The sequence below is a fragment of the Elgaria multicarinata genome, chromosome 1, assembly GCF_023053635.1.
Source record: "Elgaria multicarinata webbii isolate HBS135686 ecotype San Diego chromosome 1, rElgMul1.1.pri, whole genome shotgun sequence".
Classification (NCBI taxonomy): Eukaryota; Metazoa; Chordata; class Lepidosauria; order Squamata; family Anguidae; genus Elgaria; species Elgaria multicarinata.
In genome coordinates, this window is record NC_086171.1 from 177,239,805 (window position 1) to 177,254,802 (window position 14,998).

A 14,998-nucleotide genomic window follows, 5' to 3' on the forward strand; every position below is an offset into this window, starting at 1 on the left:
AGAGCACATGCTCTGCATACAGAAGGTCTAATATTCAATCCCTCGCTTCTCCAGGTAGGGCAAGGAAAGAATCCTGCCTGAAATCCTGGGGAGCCTCTGCCAGTCAGAGTCAACAATATTGAGCTAGATGGACCAATGGTCTGACTCAGTATAAGGCAGCCTTATATGTACTTATCTCTCCTCTAGGAATCTCCTCCTGAATTTTCATCTCATTGTCTTTATAGTCAGCCATGGGACTGTGCCAATCAAAACTCACACACCCAGCCTCTTCAAGTTCAGGCCTGATCCTGAGAGGATGCAAAGACCCAGCAATTCTCATGAATTCTAGGGGAAGGAACAGTTTCTTGGCACCTATGTACACCATGGTCATATATCTTTATCTTGCTTAGACTGACTTTATTACTGCTACGTAAAGCAGTTTTCGGCTCCTCTCTAGTATTGGTGTGCTAGCATGAAAGCAGTTGCAACTGTGCCTTTTCAGCTCTCTACCCATCACTTCCTCCAGAAAGTGGCACATTTTTGAGAAATGCTTTTTCACATGTTAACCTCTCCTCCCTGTACAAGAGGGTCTTGGGTCACCATTAAAAGGTGCAGTATGGTTCCTTTACCTGATTCAAATTCCCCAACCTTTCCAGTAATCATGGCAATGGTCAGGGTGGCAGAAGACCTCCCCATGCCACCCTCTTTTCTCTCCCCAATCCTGGCTGCAATGAGAGTGGCGACACCCACCTGCCCCTACCTCCCCGTCCCCAATGATGATGATGGCAGTGATGATGGTGCCCATTCTCCTTGTCTCCCTCCCCACACCCTGTCACTGCTGTCTCCTCTCTCCCCACTGGCCGTAACAATTTGTCTCCTCCTCCAGCTATTATGATGGTGACCCCTGCTCACTCCTCCATTTCTCCTCTCCTCCTTAACTTTTTCCCTTTAAATTGTTTGTTTCTGGTTAAGGTTAGCACCTTTTTATTTGTGCTTTTGAAATTGGTAGGACTTGCTTCTGAGTAAGCATGCATGATTAGCCCAACACTTAGGGTGACCATATGAAAAGGAGGACAGGGCTCCTGTATCTTTAACAGTTGCATAGAAAAGGGAATTTCAGCAGGTGTCAATTGAAGAGGGTGAAATTCCCTCTTCATCACTACAGTTAAAGCTACACTAGCTATAGTAGAATGACTAGACAAGGTGCTTGGACAGGTCCGTGCAACCACCTCTGCTCTGGATCCTTGCCCCTCTTGGCTAATAAAAGCTAGTAGGGATGGAACAGCCGGCTGGGCCAAGGAGGTGATTAATGCCTCTCTACGAGAGGGAGTGGTCCCAGACCGTCTGAAAGAGGCGGTAGTGAGACCACTCCTGAAGAAAACTTCCTTGGACCCGGAAAATCTTAGTAATTACAGGCCGGTAGCAAATGTTCCATTCCTGGACAAGGTCCTTGAGCGAGTGGTGGCGGGACAGCTCCAGACACTCTTGGATGAGACTGATTATCTGGATCCATTTCAGTTGGGTTTCAGGCCTGGTTTTGGCACAGAAACTGCCTTGGTCGCCCTGTATGATGACCTATGTCGGGAGAAAGACAGGGGGAGTGTAACGCTGTTGATTCTCCTTGATCTCTCAGCGGCTTTCGATATCATCGACCATGGTATCCTTCTGGAACGTCTGGCTGAGCTGGGAGTGGGGGGGCACTGCATTGCAGTGGTTCCGCTCGTACTTAGCAGGACGGCTCCAGAAGGTGGTGCTTGGGGGACATTGCTCGGCCCCGTGGACTCTTCGGTATGGGGTTCCACAGGGGTCGGTCTTGTCCCCCATGCTGTTTAACATGTACATGAAACCGTTGGGTGCGGTCATCCGGAGTTTTGGAGTGTGCTGTCATCAGTACGCTGATGACATGCAGCTCTACTGCTCCTTTTCATCCTCATCAGGTGTGGCTGTGGATGTGCTGAACCGGTGCTTGGCTGCGACAGTGGACTGGATGAGGGCTAATAAACTGAAACTCAATCCAGACAAGACTGAGATGCTGCTGGTGGGTGGTTCCTCTGATCGGATGGGGGGTGTTCAACCGGTTCTGGATGGGGTTGCACTCCCCCTGAAGGAGCAGGTTCATAGCTTGGGGGTTCTCCTAGAACCATCTTTGTCACTTGAGGCACAGGTGGCCTCGGTGGCACAGAGTGCTTTCTACCAACTTCGGTTGGTGGCCCAGCTACGCCCCTATCTGGACAGGGATAAACCTAGCTTCAGTTGTCCATACTTTGGTAACTTCCAAATTAGATTACTGCAACGCCCTCTACATGGGGCAGCCTTTGAAGACGGTCCGGAAACTGCAGCTTGTGCAAAATGCGGCGACCAGATTGATAGCTGGAACAGGGAGATTTGAGCATATAACACCGATTCTGGCCCGCTTGCATTGGCTGCCTATATGTTTCCGAGCCCAATTCAAGGTGCTGGTTTTAACCTATAAAGCCCTACATGGCTTGGGACGACAATACCTGATGGAACGCCTCTCCCGACATGAACCTACCCGTACACTGCGCTCAACATCTAAGGTCCTCCTCCGAGTGCCTACTCCAAGGGAAGCTCGGAGGATGGCAACAAGGGAGAGGGCCTTCTCGGTGGTTGCCCCCCCCCCCCCGACTGTGGAATGATCTCCCCGATGAGGCTCGCCTGGCGTCAACATTGTTATCTTTTCAGCGCCAGGTCAAGACCTTTCTCTTCTCCCAGGCATTTTAACAGCATTTAACAACGTTAAGTTTGTTTTTAATGGATCCCAGAATTGTTGTTTTAAATGGATACTGTTGTTGTTTTTATACTGTTTTTATGTTTTTTTAAATTTTTGTATACTTTTAATGTTTACTATTTTTAATTGTTGTAAACCGCCCAGAGAGCTTCGGCTGGGGGGCGGTATATAAATGTAATAAAATAAATAAATAAATAAATAAATAAATAAATAAATAGACACAAAAGAGGGCAGGGCTTCTGCAGCTTTAACTGTTGTGATGAAGAGGGAATTTCACCCTCTTCAATTGACACCTGCTGAAATTCCCTTTTCTACATTACTGTTAAAGATACAGGAGCCCGGTCCTCCTTTTCATATGGTCACCCTACCAACACTAAAAACTTAGCATTGCATTCTAAACCAAGAGAAGTGTCCCATTCTTAACTAGGAGGACCCTGCACCCAAGCATTAGATTACAGACTTTTACAAAAGGAAGAGTGTGGGTGGAAGCTTTATTTCTATGGGATGGAAGTGATGCAAAGGATAGATTAGCTTTCCCTTTGCTTTCAGCACTGGGGATGGGGGGGGGGATCTTACTTAACTACAACCAACCCCAGGCAGTCAAAAAACAAGTGGCAACCTCTTAAATCTTGACAAAATTACATGTCCTAGCCATGACAAAATAGAAGAGCACTGTTTGGGGCTCAAGTGCTTTCCCATCTTTTAGAGGTTTTTGTTTTTTTTTAAAAAAAAAAATTGGTAATGCTTTTCTTTCATGTTGATTGTAGCATTATTGTGCTGGAAAGGAGATGAAATTCTCCGTAACTTTTCTCACTCTCCCCCTTCCAAAGTTCCAGGCAGTTTTAAAAAGGCTACAATCCCCTACACACTTACCTGGGAGTAAGACCATTACACTCAATGGAACTTCTGAGAAGGCACTGATGATTCCACTAAGGAAATGTCTGTGCTAGAGGAAGCAGGCGGCCATTTTATTTTCAACATTCTAAGCTATCTGAGGCAGAAGGGAGGGGGGAGAGCGATGCTACTGAGCATATGTCACTCTATCCCTGAAGAAGGCCTCTGTATTCACTCTAATAGGATGAATAAATATTAATTAAAAATCAATTGAAGGGAATTTAAATAAAAAAGAAAAGCCATTCCACCAACTACAATGAAGGAGGAGGAAGCGACCATCACTGGATTAATGGGTAAGGGGCTGAATACTCCAAATTTTGTGGATAAAAAAATTGCCAGCCTAAATTATCAGAACCATTTTGATTCAGAGAGGGTTTTTTCCTTTTGTACTTTAAACTCCCCTCCTTCCCTCAATCTTTCACCAATCTTCTTGAAATGTTCAGGGTATGTAAAACCAACATTTCTTTCTGGCACATGTAAAGTTCAGGAAGATTGGTGAAACATTTTCAATTTTATGAATGTTAGAATGATCACCCCCAATAAATGGTATAGCTGCCAGATGCTCTTTTAAGGTTGTAGTGAAAGCATAGTTGCTCTCCAAGGAAACTGTTTGCTCTCATTAAGCAATGAGCCTAACGTGGATTTAGCGGGATGCCTTATATTGTTTTTACAACCTTTTGCAGGCCCCTGCCCTCCAGATCCAGACCATTCCAGTTGTGAATGAAAAGAACTTGTACTCAACCCATTTATGTCACTTTTAACATCTTGGGCCTTTGCTAGACCTACCTTAAAATCCACGATGGAGGAGGGGAGAGCCTGTGATGCAACTATCATGAGCTGTCACCCTAGTCTAGATGTCAGACGCGATGAGCTGAAGGAAAGACCCGTCATGTCCGCCATTTTTTTTTTCAATTTTAAAGGGGCGAGGCACACGACCCTTCGTGCGTTCAGGTAAAGGTTTTTTTTTTAAATTAATTTGATTTCCCTGTTCCCCCCACCCTGTCCCCGATGGGCTCGGCTTCTCCCGGCTATGCATGAGTAATTGCATGGAGCCAGGAAAGGCCGCGGAATGGGCTACACGCTCGCGGTCTCTGGCTCAGCCCGAGACCATGGGAAAAATAGGGCTTAAAGGGGTAGGCTATATCCCGGGGCCAGGGAGGGTTGATCCCTACCTGAGCCCGGGATCCCCTGTGAGGCATCTGGATGCACAGGGGCTATCCCGGGTATCAGCCCGGGATATAGTCTGATCTAGCTAAGGCTTTGGTTTGGCCCTTTGAGGGGACAGTAGAAAGGAAGGCCTCGGTAGAAAACGGGGAGGAAGTGTTCGACAAGTTCTGCAGAGTGCCGTTTTGAGGCCTGGTGCTCCCCGCTTCTCCACTCGCTGACTGGGCTGATTCAGCTACACCAGTGGGTTGAGATGCAGAAAGAAAACGGACAGGTGACAATGCCATGAGCTTGGCGTGGCTGCCAGCATGCACAGTGGAAAGCAGGGTGAGGGCATGAGAGAGAATGAGAGAGAGAGGGATGTCATGGTGCCACCCTGTGTCAAGGTCAGAGAAATGTACAGCACTGGAGTTTTCCCTCTGCATCCCCAAGTTTTTGGTTCAGTTAGGAAGGCAACAGTAGAGGATAGCACTGGTCTGCTGGTTTTTCCTTTCTTCATATTGAATGATCAGGGCTGAGCAGTACGTTCTCTGGCTGACAAATCCATTTTCTAAAAATTATCTTGATGTTTCATTCATGAATCTTTGGCCATTCCCCTTGCTGTCTGTATTCTTTACAGGCATATCCTCTCTCCAGAGTATGGTCTGGAAGAGATAACTCTCTCTCTGTCTCTCCTGCTCTAGGGTTGAACAACCTGTGCACTTTGATAGTCTGTCTACTACTAGACTGACATAGTAAAGAACTGATGATATGGCATAGCGAAATGGTTAAGAGGATGAATTATGCTCTCTAGAGGACTTTGGGAAAACCAATCTTTAATACTTATATAGAGATAATAATACATCTATCAGACAAGGATGTACTACCTATATTTTTCTTCCTATTATACATCTCACAATTGCTCTATAATCTCCCAGACTGCCTGCATTTCCTGATTTGAAAAGGCCCTATGGGAGGACTACATTAATGATGACTTCCCCTGCACAGGAAGTGCGGGAAGCCAAAAAGGCTACTCCAAATTTTCATAAGAGAAATTTTCGGCACAGCGCCAAGTTAGAGTCCATGATGGCCCTTTCTACACCATTGTTTTCCCCCGGGGTTGTCCCGGGGTCATCCCTGTGCATCCAAATGACACACAGGGATCCTGGGGTCAACCACAGACAACCCCAGAGAAACCCCAGGAAAATGGGAAATGGAGGTTTTCTGCTTTTTCTGCGGTCTCAGGACCATCCAGGGCCCGCGGGAGATGTGTAGGTGCCTGCCCCTGCTTTTTCCCACCTCCTCACAAGTAAACACAAGGAGGCGGGAAACAGGCATGGGGCATGGAGCTCTTTGGGCATTCTGTGCCCATCAGGGGAAAGCAGGGTCAGGTTTTGTTTTGTTTTAAACTTACATTTTTGTTTGGAGCGCAATTGCACTCTTCTCCCCTATTTATTTATTTTAAAAAGGCGGGCGCGACATCCCTCCTTCCTCCTGGGATGTCACATGTGCGTTTGGATCCAGGGGGAGGATCTTGTGAGCAGAATATCATGAGATCCTCCCTGCTCCCTCCCGGAAGGCCAGGTGGTGTAGAAAGGGCCAATGTTTCCCTTTCCTGGTCCCTCAAGCTACTTGTCCTCACTGAAACCTAACACATTATCCTATACCCTATTGTAACTAGGCTGAAGTATGCGCAATTGAAATAATCAGATATCCTTCCCCTGCCTACCAATGCCTCTATTTCCCTCCTTTCCCCTTTTTATTTTAGACTGTAAGCCTCTTGGGGCAGGAACTGAGAGTCAGTGCGGGGCAGATGGACTGGGACTTTGGAGGTCTGGGTTCTGGTCCCCACTTGGCCATGGAAGCTCACTGGGCGACTTGGGCCAGTCATTGAATCTCAGTCTAATGTACCTCACAGGTTTGTTGTGAGGGGGAAAATGGAGGGACCATGTAAGCTACCTTGGGCTCCTTGCAAGAGGAAAAAAGGTGGAATACAAATGTAATACTAAATAAAAATAAATTTTAAAACTTGCCACATCTGTAAAGTGCCATAGATGGCATAATAAAGGTGGCTTTCAAATCTGGGGTGTCCCTTCAAATTTGGTACATCTGGCATGACCCATTGGCAGAATTAAGAGGCTTTTTCAATCATCATCATCAAAGCTTGGATGTCTTTTTCATCTTATGTTCATTTAGGGTGCAATCTAGAAAGAAATCCATGCTAGCTGGGGAATGCTGGGACTTGTAGGACATTTTTCTGTCCACACATGCATAGGATTTCACCCTTAGCAATATGTGAGGGGCCAGATGCTTAAGGAAAGCCTTTGTCCTTTCTACTCTGGATTGCAAAATTATCCAGTAACGATTCATAATATGTGATCTGGCAGAAAGGAAAAGGAAAAGGACAGGAAAGGGAGGGGGGAGGAAGGAAGGAAGGAAGGAAGGAAGGAAGGAAGGAAGGAAGGTGTTGCTGCATGATTTGCTTTATTTACAGACACAGTATTCTTAACTTTGGTGACACAGTAAACTCCACACAGCAGTGTGTTTGCTCCATGTGTGACAGTGCTGCACACAGTCATTCTATGAAGTGAGGCCTTTGAAAGGTGGCTTGATCTGAATAATCTAGAACAGTCAGTGTTTTCCTTTGGACCACGTGGACCAGGTTGTTGAATCAAGAGCTGGCCCAAGCACGGAGATGCTCTTCTGCCTTCTCCACAGGCTAGGCATGAAAGACTTCTCACTTCCATCGTCCACCAACCACAGGCTTTCCACGGGCAGCCTTTGAACTGTTGGGGCAGCAAAGAAGGAAGATACATTTTTTTCAGGTGATGGTGAGGTCGAAGCAAAAGACAGATGGGAAGGAGCATGAGAGGGTCTGCTTTTGCTTTGAACAAAGGTTGCGTGGGTGCTTCTGATCAGGGATTCTTTTAGGTCTTGGATGAACCCATTCAACAGCGCCCACACAGAGTCCAGTCACAGCCCAACCTGATTCCTTTGCTTCTGTGGCCAGCAGTGTGTGGGATGTCCAGTCCAAATGAGTAAACAGCAGTGCAAGAGTGTAAGGTGCAAATCATGAAACATTGTCATGTTTCTTTTGACACATTAAATAATGAGCTAGAAGCCCAGGATATGGAACCCTAAACATCTCCATCCCAGAGACTTAAACTGATGTAAAAGTGATTCTTTCTCCCCAGGGAACCCCAAGGGCTGCAGTTTTTGGAGGAGGACATGAGAGTTAAATCAGTATAAAGCCAGTATAAGTATGTACAGTAGATCTACATCATCCTTCACTAGCCAGAGAGTAAAGGGATGGCCACAACCAATTGTCAGTTGAGTTGGGGAACTCAACTTCATTCTTTAAAAAATTGATCATCTTTTCTCAGTCATTGGATATTTCCATCCAAAACACAACCTGCTGAAGTTAGATGCATGAATCTGGTACCCTAATCAACCATGTCACCCACCCTCAGCCTCCTAATTCTGGATCTTCCTTATAGCCTTGCTTCCGTCCGTGCAGTTTTAAACTGTGAGCATTTCACTGGCCCAGGATTACCGTTCATTCAAGCAAGTCCTCAAGGGGCCTGGGCTGCTACATAAACAAAGTGAGAGGTTGCCTTGGAAGCTGGCCACCAATGAGCTAGTCGGAAAGCATTTTGCAGAGAAAGAACACAGTGACAGTGAAGCCAGTGATGTCACTCAGATTTATATTGACTGAGGCTCCCGTGTCAGCTGAAATCATTGATGAGCCAGCCAGGCAATGTCTAAATATTTGCCTAATTCCCAGCTCTCTGTGACTGGCAGTGCGTCTGGTTGCTTCTCAGAAAGGAAAGCAGCTGTTTCTAAATCTGGGACCTCACATTGTCAGCTTAAGAATGTTATTTATTTACTGTTCTGAAAAGGCACGCAGTGATTTCCCATATCACCCTTGGCCTTTGGTATTCAATTTTGCTTTCCTTTGTTCCCTCATCTATTGTCCTCAACAAACTGTCCTTCCCTCCATGTCCTGTTTGGCTTTATTTCCTACTGATCATCCAGGATTTGGGACGTTTGCTGTTTAAAATCTTAGTTCATGAAACCCTGACATGGAACTTAAGAGACAGGATGCACAGCAGCAAACGTGAGTTCGCCACCCCATAATAAACCCAATACGAAACAGTCCCAGCTCACTGGTGAGCATGCCTGTATGATACAAATTTTTGAAACACCTGTTTGCCATGTTTACACCTTAGATTTTAGTACACCTAATACTATGTGCACACTTCGAAAAGTAAGATGTGAAGAGGCTGATAGTCTGAGACATGATTGACAAGATCTTGCATTATTGCTTTTAATATATAATCTTTCCTGAACTCCCAAATGTTAAAGAAAGTGCCCCTCCCTATCCAGCCATATCTAGTGACTTAAGTAGCAGGGTATCCACCTGAATCAACCCTGATATAGAAACTCAAGACCTAATTTGGGGTGGGTATGTAAAGCCAGTTCCTCTAGTTACTTGAACACCAAGCCATCACAGCACACCGCCACATCCCAATGGGCACAACATGCTACTCACCCTTTCCTGAAGCAGATAAGGTGGGAACAAGAGAAGAAATAGGATATAAGTAGCACATACAGTTCCTGGCTAACCAACAGGTTTGGTTTGATGTACCTAAAAGGTTTCTAGGAAAGGAGGCATTCCTAATGCAAGCTGCCATTTGTTTCTGGCTTGTTGGATTAAAGAGATGTGCCTTGCAACCATTCTACCGGCCGCATAGCCACTCGGCAAGATAGCTACATCACTTGGTCACATCAGTGGGCCGACGCATGCTCCACATAGTGATCAGAACAGTTCAGGCAATGGTCCATGCCCTACTCTGCCACAAACTACATATTTGACACTGTGCAAGTTCTTTAACTTCTCTGGGCCTTTGTTTTCCATCTCTGAACTGGAGGTTGTGGCCAAGAGGAATAGAGGAGAATGGGCAAACATGATGGAAAATCCATGACAGTTACCCAGTAATTTATACAAACAGAGAAGTCAGATTCATAGAAGAGGTGCTGACACATGGAGAAAGAGGCTGGATGCTCTATAAAGTCTCAGTTCTTGGATTACAAGGTTCATAGGAGAGAAATGGAGGCCTCTTTGTTGATACCCAGACAGCTCAGCTACACAGCAAAATTCTACTGTGGCAAGCCATTTCCAACATAATGTTTATAGACGCATTCTTAGAAGGGGAAGTGCTGTGAAGGAGTGAGTAAGGTGAAGGCTGAAGGCCATAAGGAGGCAACAGAGTTCAGAGGATTATTGCTAAGGGGATGCAAAAGGTGTGCAAAGGAAGAAAGGAACTGAGAACAAACTTGGTGAGGTGTGGCTGGAAAAGGAAAACTAGGAAAGAAGCACGTGTGAAAAATCCATGGGAGCAGAAGCAAACTCTAAAAGATGAATTGCGAAGGGAGAGAACAAAATTGGGTAGGATCCAAATCAATCTGCTAATTGTGGAGAGAGTGGGGAGATGATCCCTCCTTCCCCCTGCAGCCACCTCTGCCCCCTGAAAGATTTCTTTGGGGGACCAAGGGACTCTCCAGAGCCACATGAGAGGCAGTTCCAGGGCCACATGAGGGACCACAGTGGGGATTCAGTGAAAACTGTCTTTCCACCCCCACCCACCTTCCTCCAGCAAGGACCCTGAGCTGAGTTTATTCCATAAATGGAAGGAGCCCTTCTGTTCATGGAACAGCCATTGTGGATCCACCCTAGGGAAGAGGAAGGGGGAAATAAAGGGTGTAAAAATTATAGTCAGAAGACATCAAAAAAGCAAAGACCAATTGAAATTAGGAAGGAAGAGTAGTGATGATGGTGTGTGTGTGTGTGTGTGTGTGTGTGTGTGTAAGTGATCGAATCATATCAGTTCCATGGATAGTCAGATGTGCTTGATCCAAGACTCTTTAATTCCAAAGCATAGGGTGTGGTCATCATTTGCTAGCCATGGATTGCTAGAGCAGAAAGCGAAGGGAAAAAATGAAGAGCAAAAAGCTGGCAGACACTAACAAAGAAGAAGAGAAAGGAGAAAGAGAAAAATATAAGCAGGGAAGCAGAGCACAAAAAGAATCTGGAAAACTCCACCATGGGCAGGCATTTCACAGAAGGGAAGAGGAAAAGAGGTGTGCATATAACAGAAACAGGTGATTGTGTAAGATCTACTGGAAGTGCTCGGTGCCATGAAACAGGAGGGGATACTACGTGGCCTGAGTACTTACACCTTTTGATGATCACTAATGCGGTTCCGTAGAACATTAATCTGCAAGAGAAATAGACAAGAGGTGAAGCTTTATGGCAATACTTCATTGTGTAGGATGGAGGAGAACTACTTTGTCACGACAGCATGTAGTGCAAGGAAAGAAGATGGAGCATGGACTACATCAACCATGCATAGTACTGTAGCCAGTAGGGCTGCGGAGCACAATTGTAGATGTAAATAATGTGTCTGGTGGATTGTTGGAATTTCCATTTGCAGAACTGGGAACCAGAAAGAACAGTTTGTATTCACCTACTTCAGTCCCTACCCTAACTCTTGAGTAGCTCTTCATGTCATGAACTACTCTTTCCATGTGGAAGAGTTCTACATCTAGCTGGCTTGGTTGGTGGAGGCACTGAGGCTAAGCCTGCTTTCCCACATCCCTGAAAGACTTTGGGTATATCTTTCAGGGTGCTTCTCCAGTGTGATCCCATGGTGATCTTGGCCAGTAGAGAATCTTCTGTAAATATCTTCTTTTCTATAGCAGTAGTAGGCACTTGGAAGCAAAGCTGAGCCATCTGTGGCAAAAAAAAACCCCATTGTGATGCAGTGGCTAGAGTGCAGGACTGAGAGTCGGAAGATCCAGTTTCTAGTCCCCACATGGCCATGAAAGCTCACTGGGTGACTTTGGGCCAGTCATAAACTCTCAGCCCAACCTATCTCAGAGGGTTGTTGTTGTTGTGAGGATAAAAATGGAGAGGATTATTCATGCCACCTTGGGTTTCTTGAAGGGAAAAAAAAGGTGGGCTATAAATGCAATAAATAAATAAAAGATCCACAGTTCCTGGACCTGATGCTCCTTTTGAAGCATTTCTGCAGTATTCTGCAGCCTGAGCATTGTGTGTTGTTCTCTGTTCAAGCTTGCCTTGCTCATAAAGTTCCCACAAATGTGGAAAGGAGTACGACAAAGGTATGAAGCCAAAGCACAAATCCATGTGGGTAGCTAGGAATTAAATTTTGTTTGCTTAAGATGCCAACTCACTGTTGCTTCTCTGGTGTAAAGATCCAAAGTACAGAAGCCAGATTCCAGAGGAACTGCCAATATACTTACCCCTTTCCAAGGACTGGCTGATAAGAGTAGTCACTGGTTGATCTCAGTGAACTGAATCTTGATTCTAGAAAGCATTGCAAGCCAAGCAGGACAAGCATGCAAGACAACAAAAGGCCACCTCGAGAAGATACTGAGAGCATCCAAACTTTACTGGGCCATATTCAGAGCAGGCCTTTGCACACACCGTAGATCATTCATTACTGTACTTTGCTGTTTGCAGGGAACAGGCCATACTTACTACTTGCTTAATTCATCGCAGCGTGTAGTGAGTATGGAAATCTGGTCAGGGTTAGAGAAAGGAGAATATTACAGACCTCAAAGCCCTGGCAAAGGGAATGTCAACAGAAAGAAGTGGTGATCCTGAGAAATCAGACTTCAATATGCAGCTAAAGACACTTAGCACCTTGCTGAATAAGGATCATTAGGCACATTGAGAAGCAGAACTGTAGGTTATCATAGAGTGTATCCTATATACTCGTAGCAAACTCATGCTTAGAGTGCCGATCCTCATGTAACCAAAGTGGTACCATCTATACATGAGAGGGAGTTATTAGTAGACTTGGAGGAACCTCAAGGTTTGCAGAAGCCCTGCCCCCACTCAAATTTAGAAAATAAAAATTCTAAGAAGGGGGAAGCCCCTGGAAAAGGACACTGCTGGCTTGAATACTGAACATGAGTGCTCCATACAGCAACATTTTGTTATAGGTGTATGTTATGGAAAGGCCTGAAAGTAAGCAGGGGAGCAAATCACAAAATGCACATGACATTTACCAGCTGCATAAAAGCCGTATTGTGGCCATATATTTGATCAGTGATAACAGCATCTCAGACAGAAGCCCTTGGTCATTTTAAGGTATGGAATTAGTTCTTTATCTAATATAGAAGGGGATTGGAAGGTATGGCGCAGTGAGCCAACTGGAATCCTATGCCTCCTGGAGTGTGCACTCCACACCAAAAATCCAGGGGTCTGACAGATCTCCGAAATCGCAATGTGGTAGGGGGCGGCTTCAAAACCGTCAGAAACCCACGGTGCAGTTAGAAGATCGTTCATAGCCCCGAACAGATCCATAGGTACCCAAAGGTTTTTTAGGCGACATGAAGGCTCACTTCATGTTGATGGACAACTAACTGAACACTTCCATATCAGGCAGACACTGTCGCTGAGGGGTGAGGGAGGGTAGTTTTGAGATTGTCATCTGTGGCTAATCAATAGCCACAGTCTCCTCCCTGTCTCCCTCTTCCAATCACAGTTCTTAGGGGGAGGGATTGCAAATGATATAACCCATTCCCCCCTGCCCTGGAACTCATTCGTTTGCTTGCTCGTGGAGCAAGAAAGTGTCCAAGTTCCACTCCCCATATGCACTTTATCTTCTCTCAAGAGAGCTTGCAGAACTTTCAGAAACTAACCTCCTACAAAAATCGAAGTCCCCGATGTGTGTCTACTTATACCATATGTTTAAATTATGGGAGCTGTGTCTGAACTAGAATGAAATGAAAACCATTCCATGTAAATGTCCCAGGAAGTGATGATGACTGGCAGGCCGTGTAGATCCATACAGTCTCATAAGCCAATTGAAGACAGGACTAAAGTTTATATGCTTTGGAAAAAAATTAAAAATAAAATAAAGGTATTATATTTATGTTTGTTCTTGTCTGACCAATCATAGGGAGAGCATCCCCCCATTTTATCCCATTAGTGCAAACGGTCAGGAAACGCAGAAGATCTCTATTTTTATAAACTAAAGATGCACAGCTGTGCATCAGCAAAGTAAGGGATGAAAGGTCCTGCATAGTTTTGGATGTACAGTATGTGTGTGTGTGTGGGAGGAATGGTTTGAGGGGGGAATTTGTTTTTTTTTTAAAAAAAACTTCCTAAAAATCAAGGGATGAAGGGATCAGCTTCAAACTTAGCATGGCTACATCCCCAAGTTTCATCTCTTTACCTTTAAAAATGACAGAGTTGTAAGCATTTTGGTTTCTCATAGGTTATAATAGGGCAGTTATCCGAAAATGAATGGTTCTTCGGTGGGTAATCTGATGAGATAAAGAGACAAAGTTGCTCTGGAAATCAGAGTGGAGAATCACCTCATTGGAGTGCAGCAGACCCACTATGCACACACCTAATGCCTACCTCACAAGAGATAGCAAATAGGGGGCAGACTAGAACTCAGGAAAGCTTGAATTGTCACCTGACTGCAGTGCGGGTGGGAGGAAGCACCCTAACATTACCTGTAAAGGCTATTTGCAGGATACACTAGTGGAGGAGGGGAGAGTTCTAGCCAAAGGCTTTGGCTGCAAGCTCTAAAACATCCCTCCCAATTCTGGCACCTTCTTGATGTGTTGGACTGGAACTCCCATCATTCCCAGCCATCATGACTAATGGCTTCTCTAACAGAGCAGGCTGAACAACTCTGCTTCCTCTTGCAATGTCTCTTCTTGCCTTTGAGAGTTGAGCACTTAGTCTGGAAGGGGCTTGAGCCCCTCAGAGGAGGGTTAAGATGTGCTGATGAAATCTAGAGGTTTATATTGGAGCCATGCCAAATGTCCCCCAACCCAACCCACCTGCCATTTTACTCCCCAATTCAAAGGCAGAACAAAGAGGGGGCATTTTTGCAAGTTTTTTTTTTGGGGGGGGGGAGATGGAGAATGTATGGCATTCTGGGAGAAAATGGTGGCCGTCACAAAATAAATGGGGGAGCACAATTTCTCTAGCACTGCCCCAGAACAATGCTAGGTCAAGGGCATTCTGGTTAAAAAATAAATTAAAAAATCTGAAAGTTGCCAATAGGAGTCCCACTACCACTAAAGAAAAGACACACACACACACACACACACACACCAATCCAAGAAAGAAAAATACTGCTGCTACTACCAAGCAATTGCCTTCCCCCCAAGTGCCCTCCAATT

The 14,998-nt window shown here is 45.3% G+C and overlaps 1 protein-coding gene across 4 annotated transcripts in view; it reads right to left on the reverse strand.

Annotated features, from left to right (window-relative positions):
• Positions 1 to 7,232: 7,232 nt before the first annotated feature.
• TNNT2 (troponin T2, cardiac type) overlaps positions 7,233 to 14,998 on the reverse strand; it is a 311,842-nt gene continuing 304,076 nt past the window's right edge. For 2 of the 4 annotated variants that reach the window (XM_063144078.1, XM_063144052.1), the window contains 2 exons: positions 11,003 to 11,043; positions 7,233 to 7,551 (listed from right to left, as the gene is read on the reverse strand). In XM_063144078.1, the coding sequence (XP_063000148.1) occupies positions 7,503 to 7,551; positions 11,003 to 11,043 (90 nt within the window). In that variant the 3' untranslated portion in view covers positions 7,233 to 7,502. Of the gene's footprint in view, positions 7,552 to 10,997; positions 11,044 to 12,329; positions 12,371 to 14,998 lie in introns of those variants that run through there. The other 2 variants (XM_063144060.1, XM_063144069.1) reach the window with 2 other exon arrangements.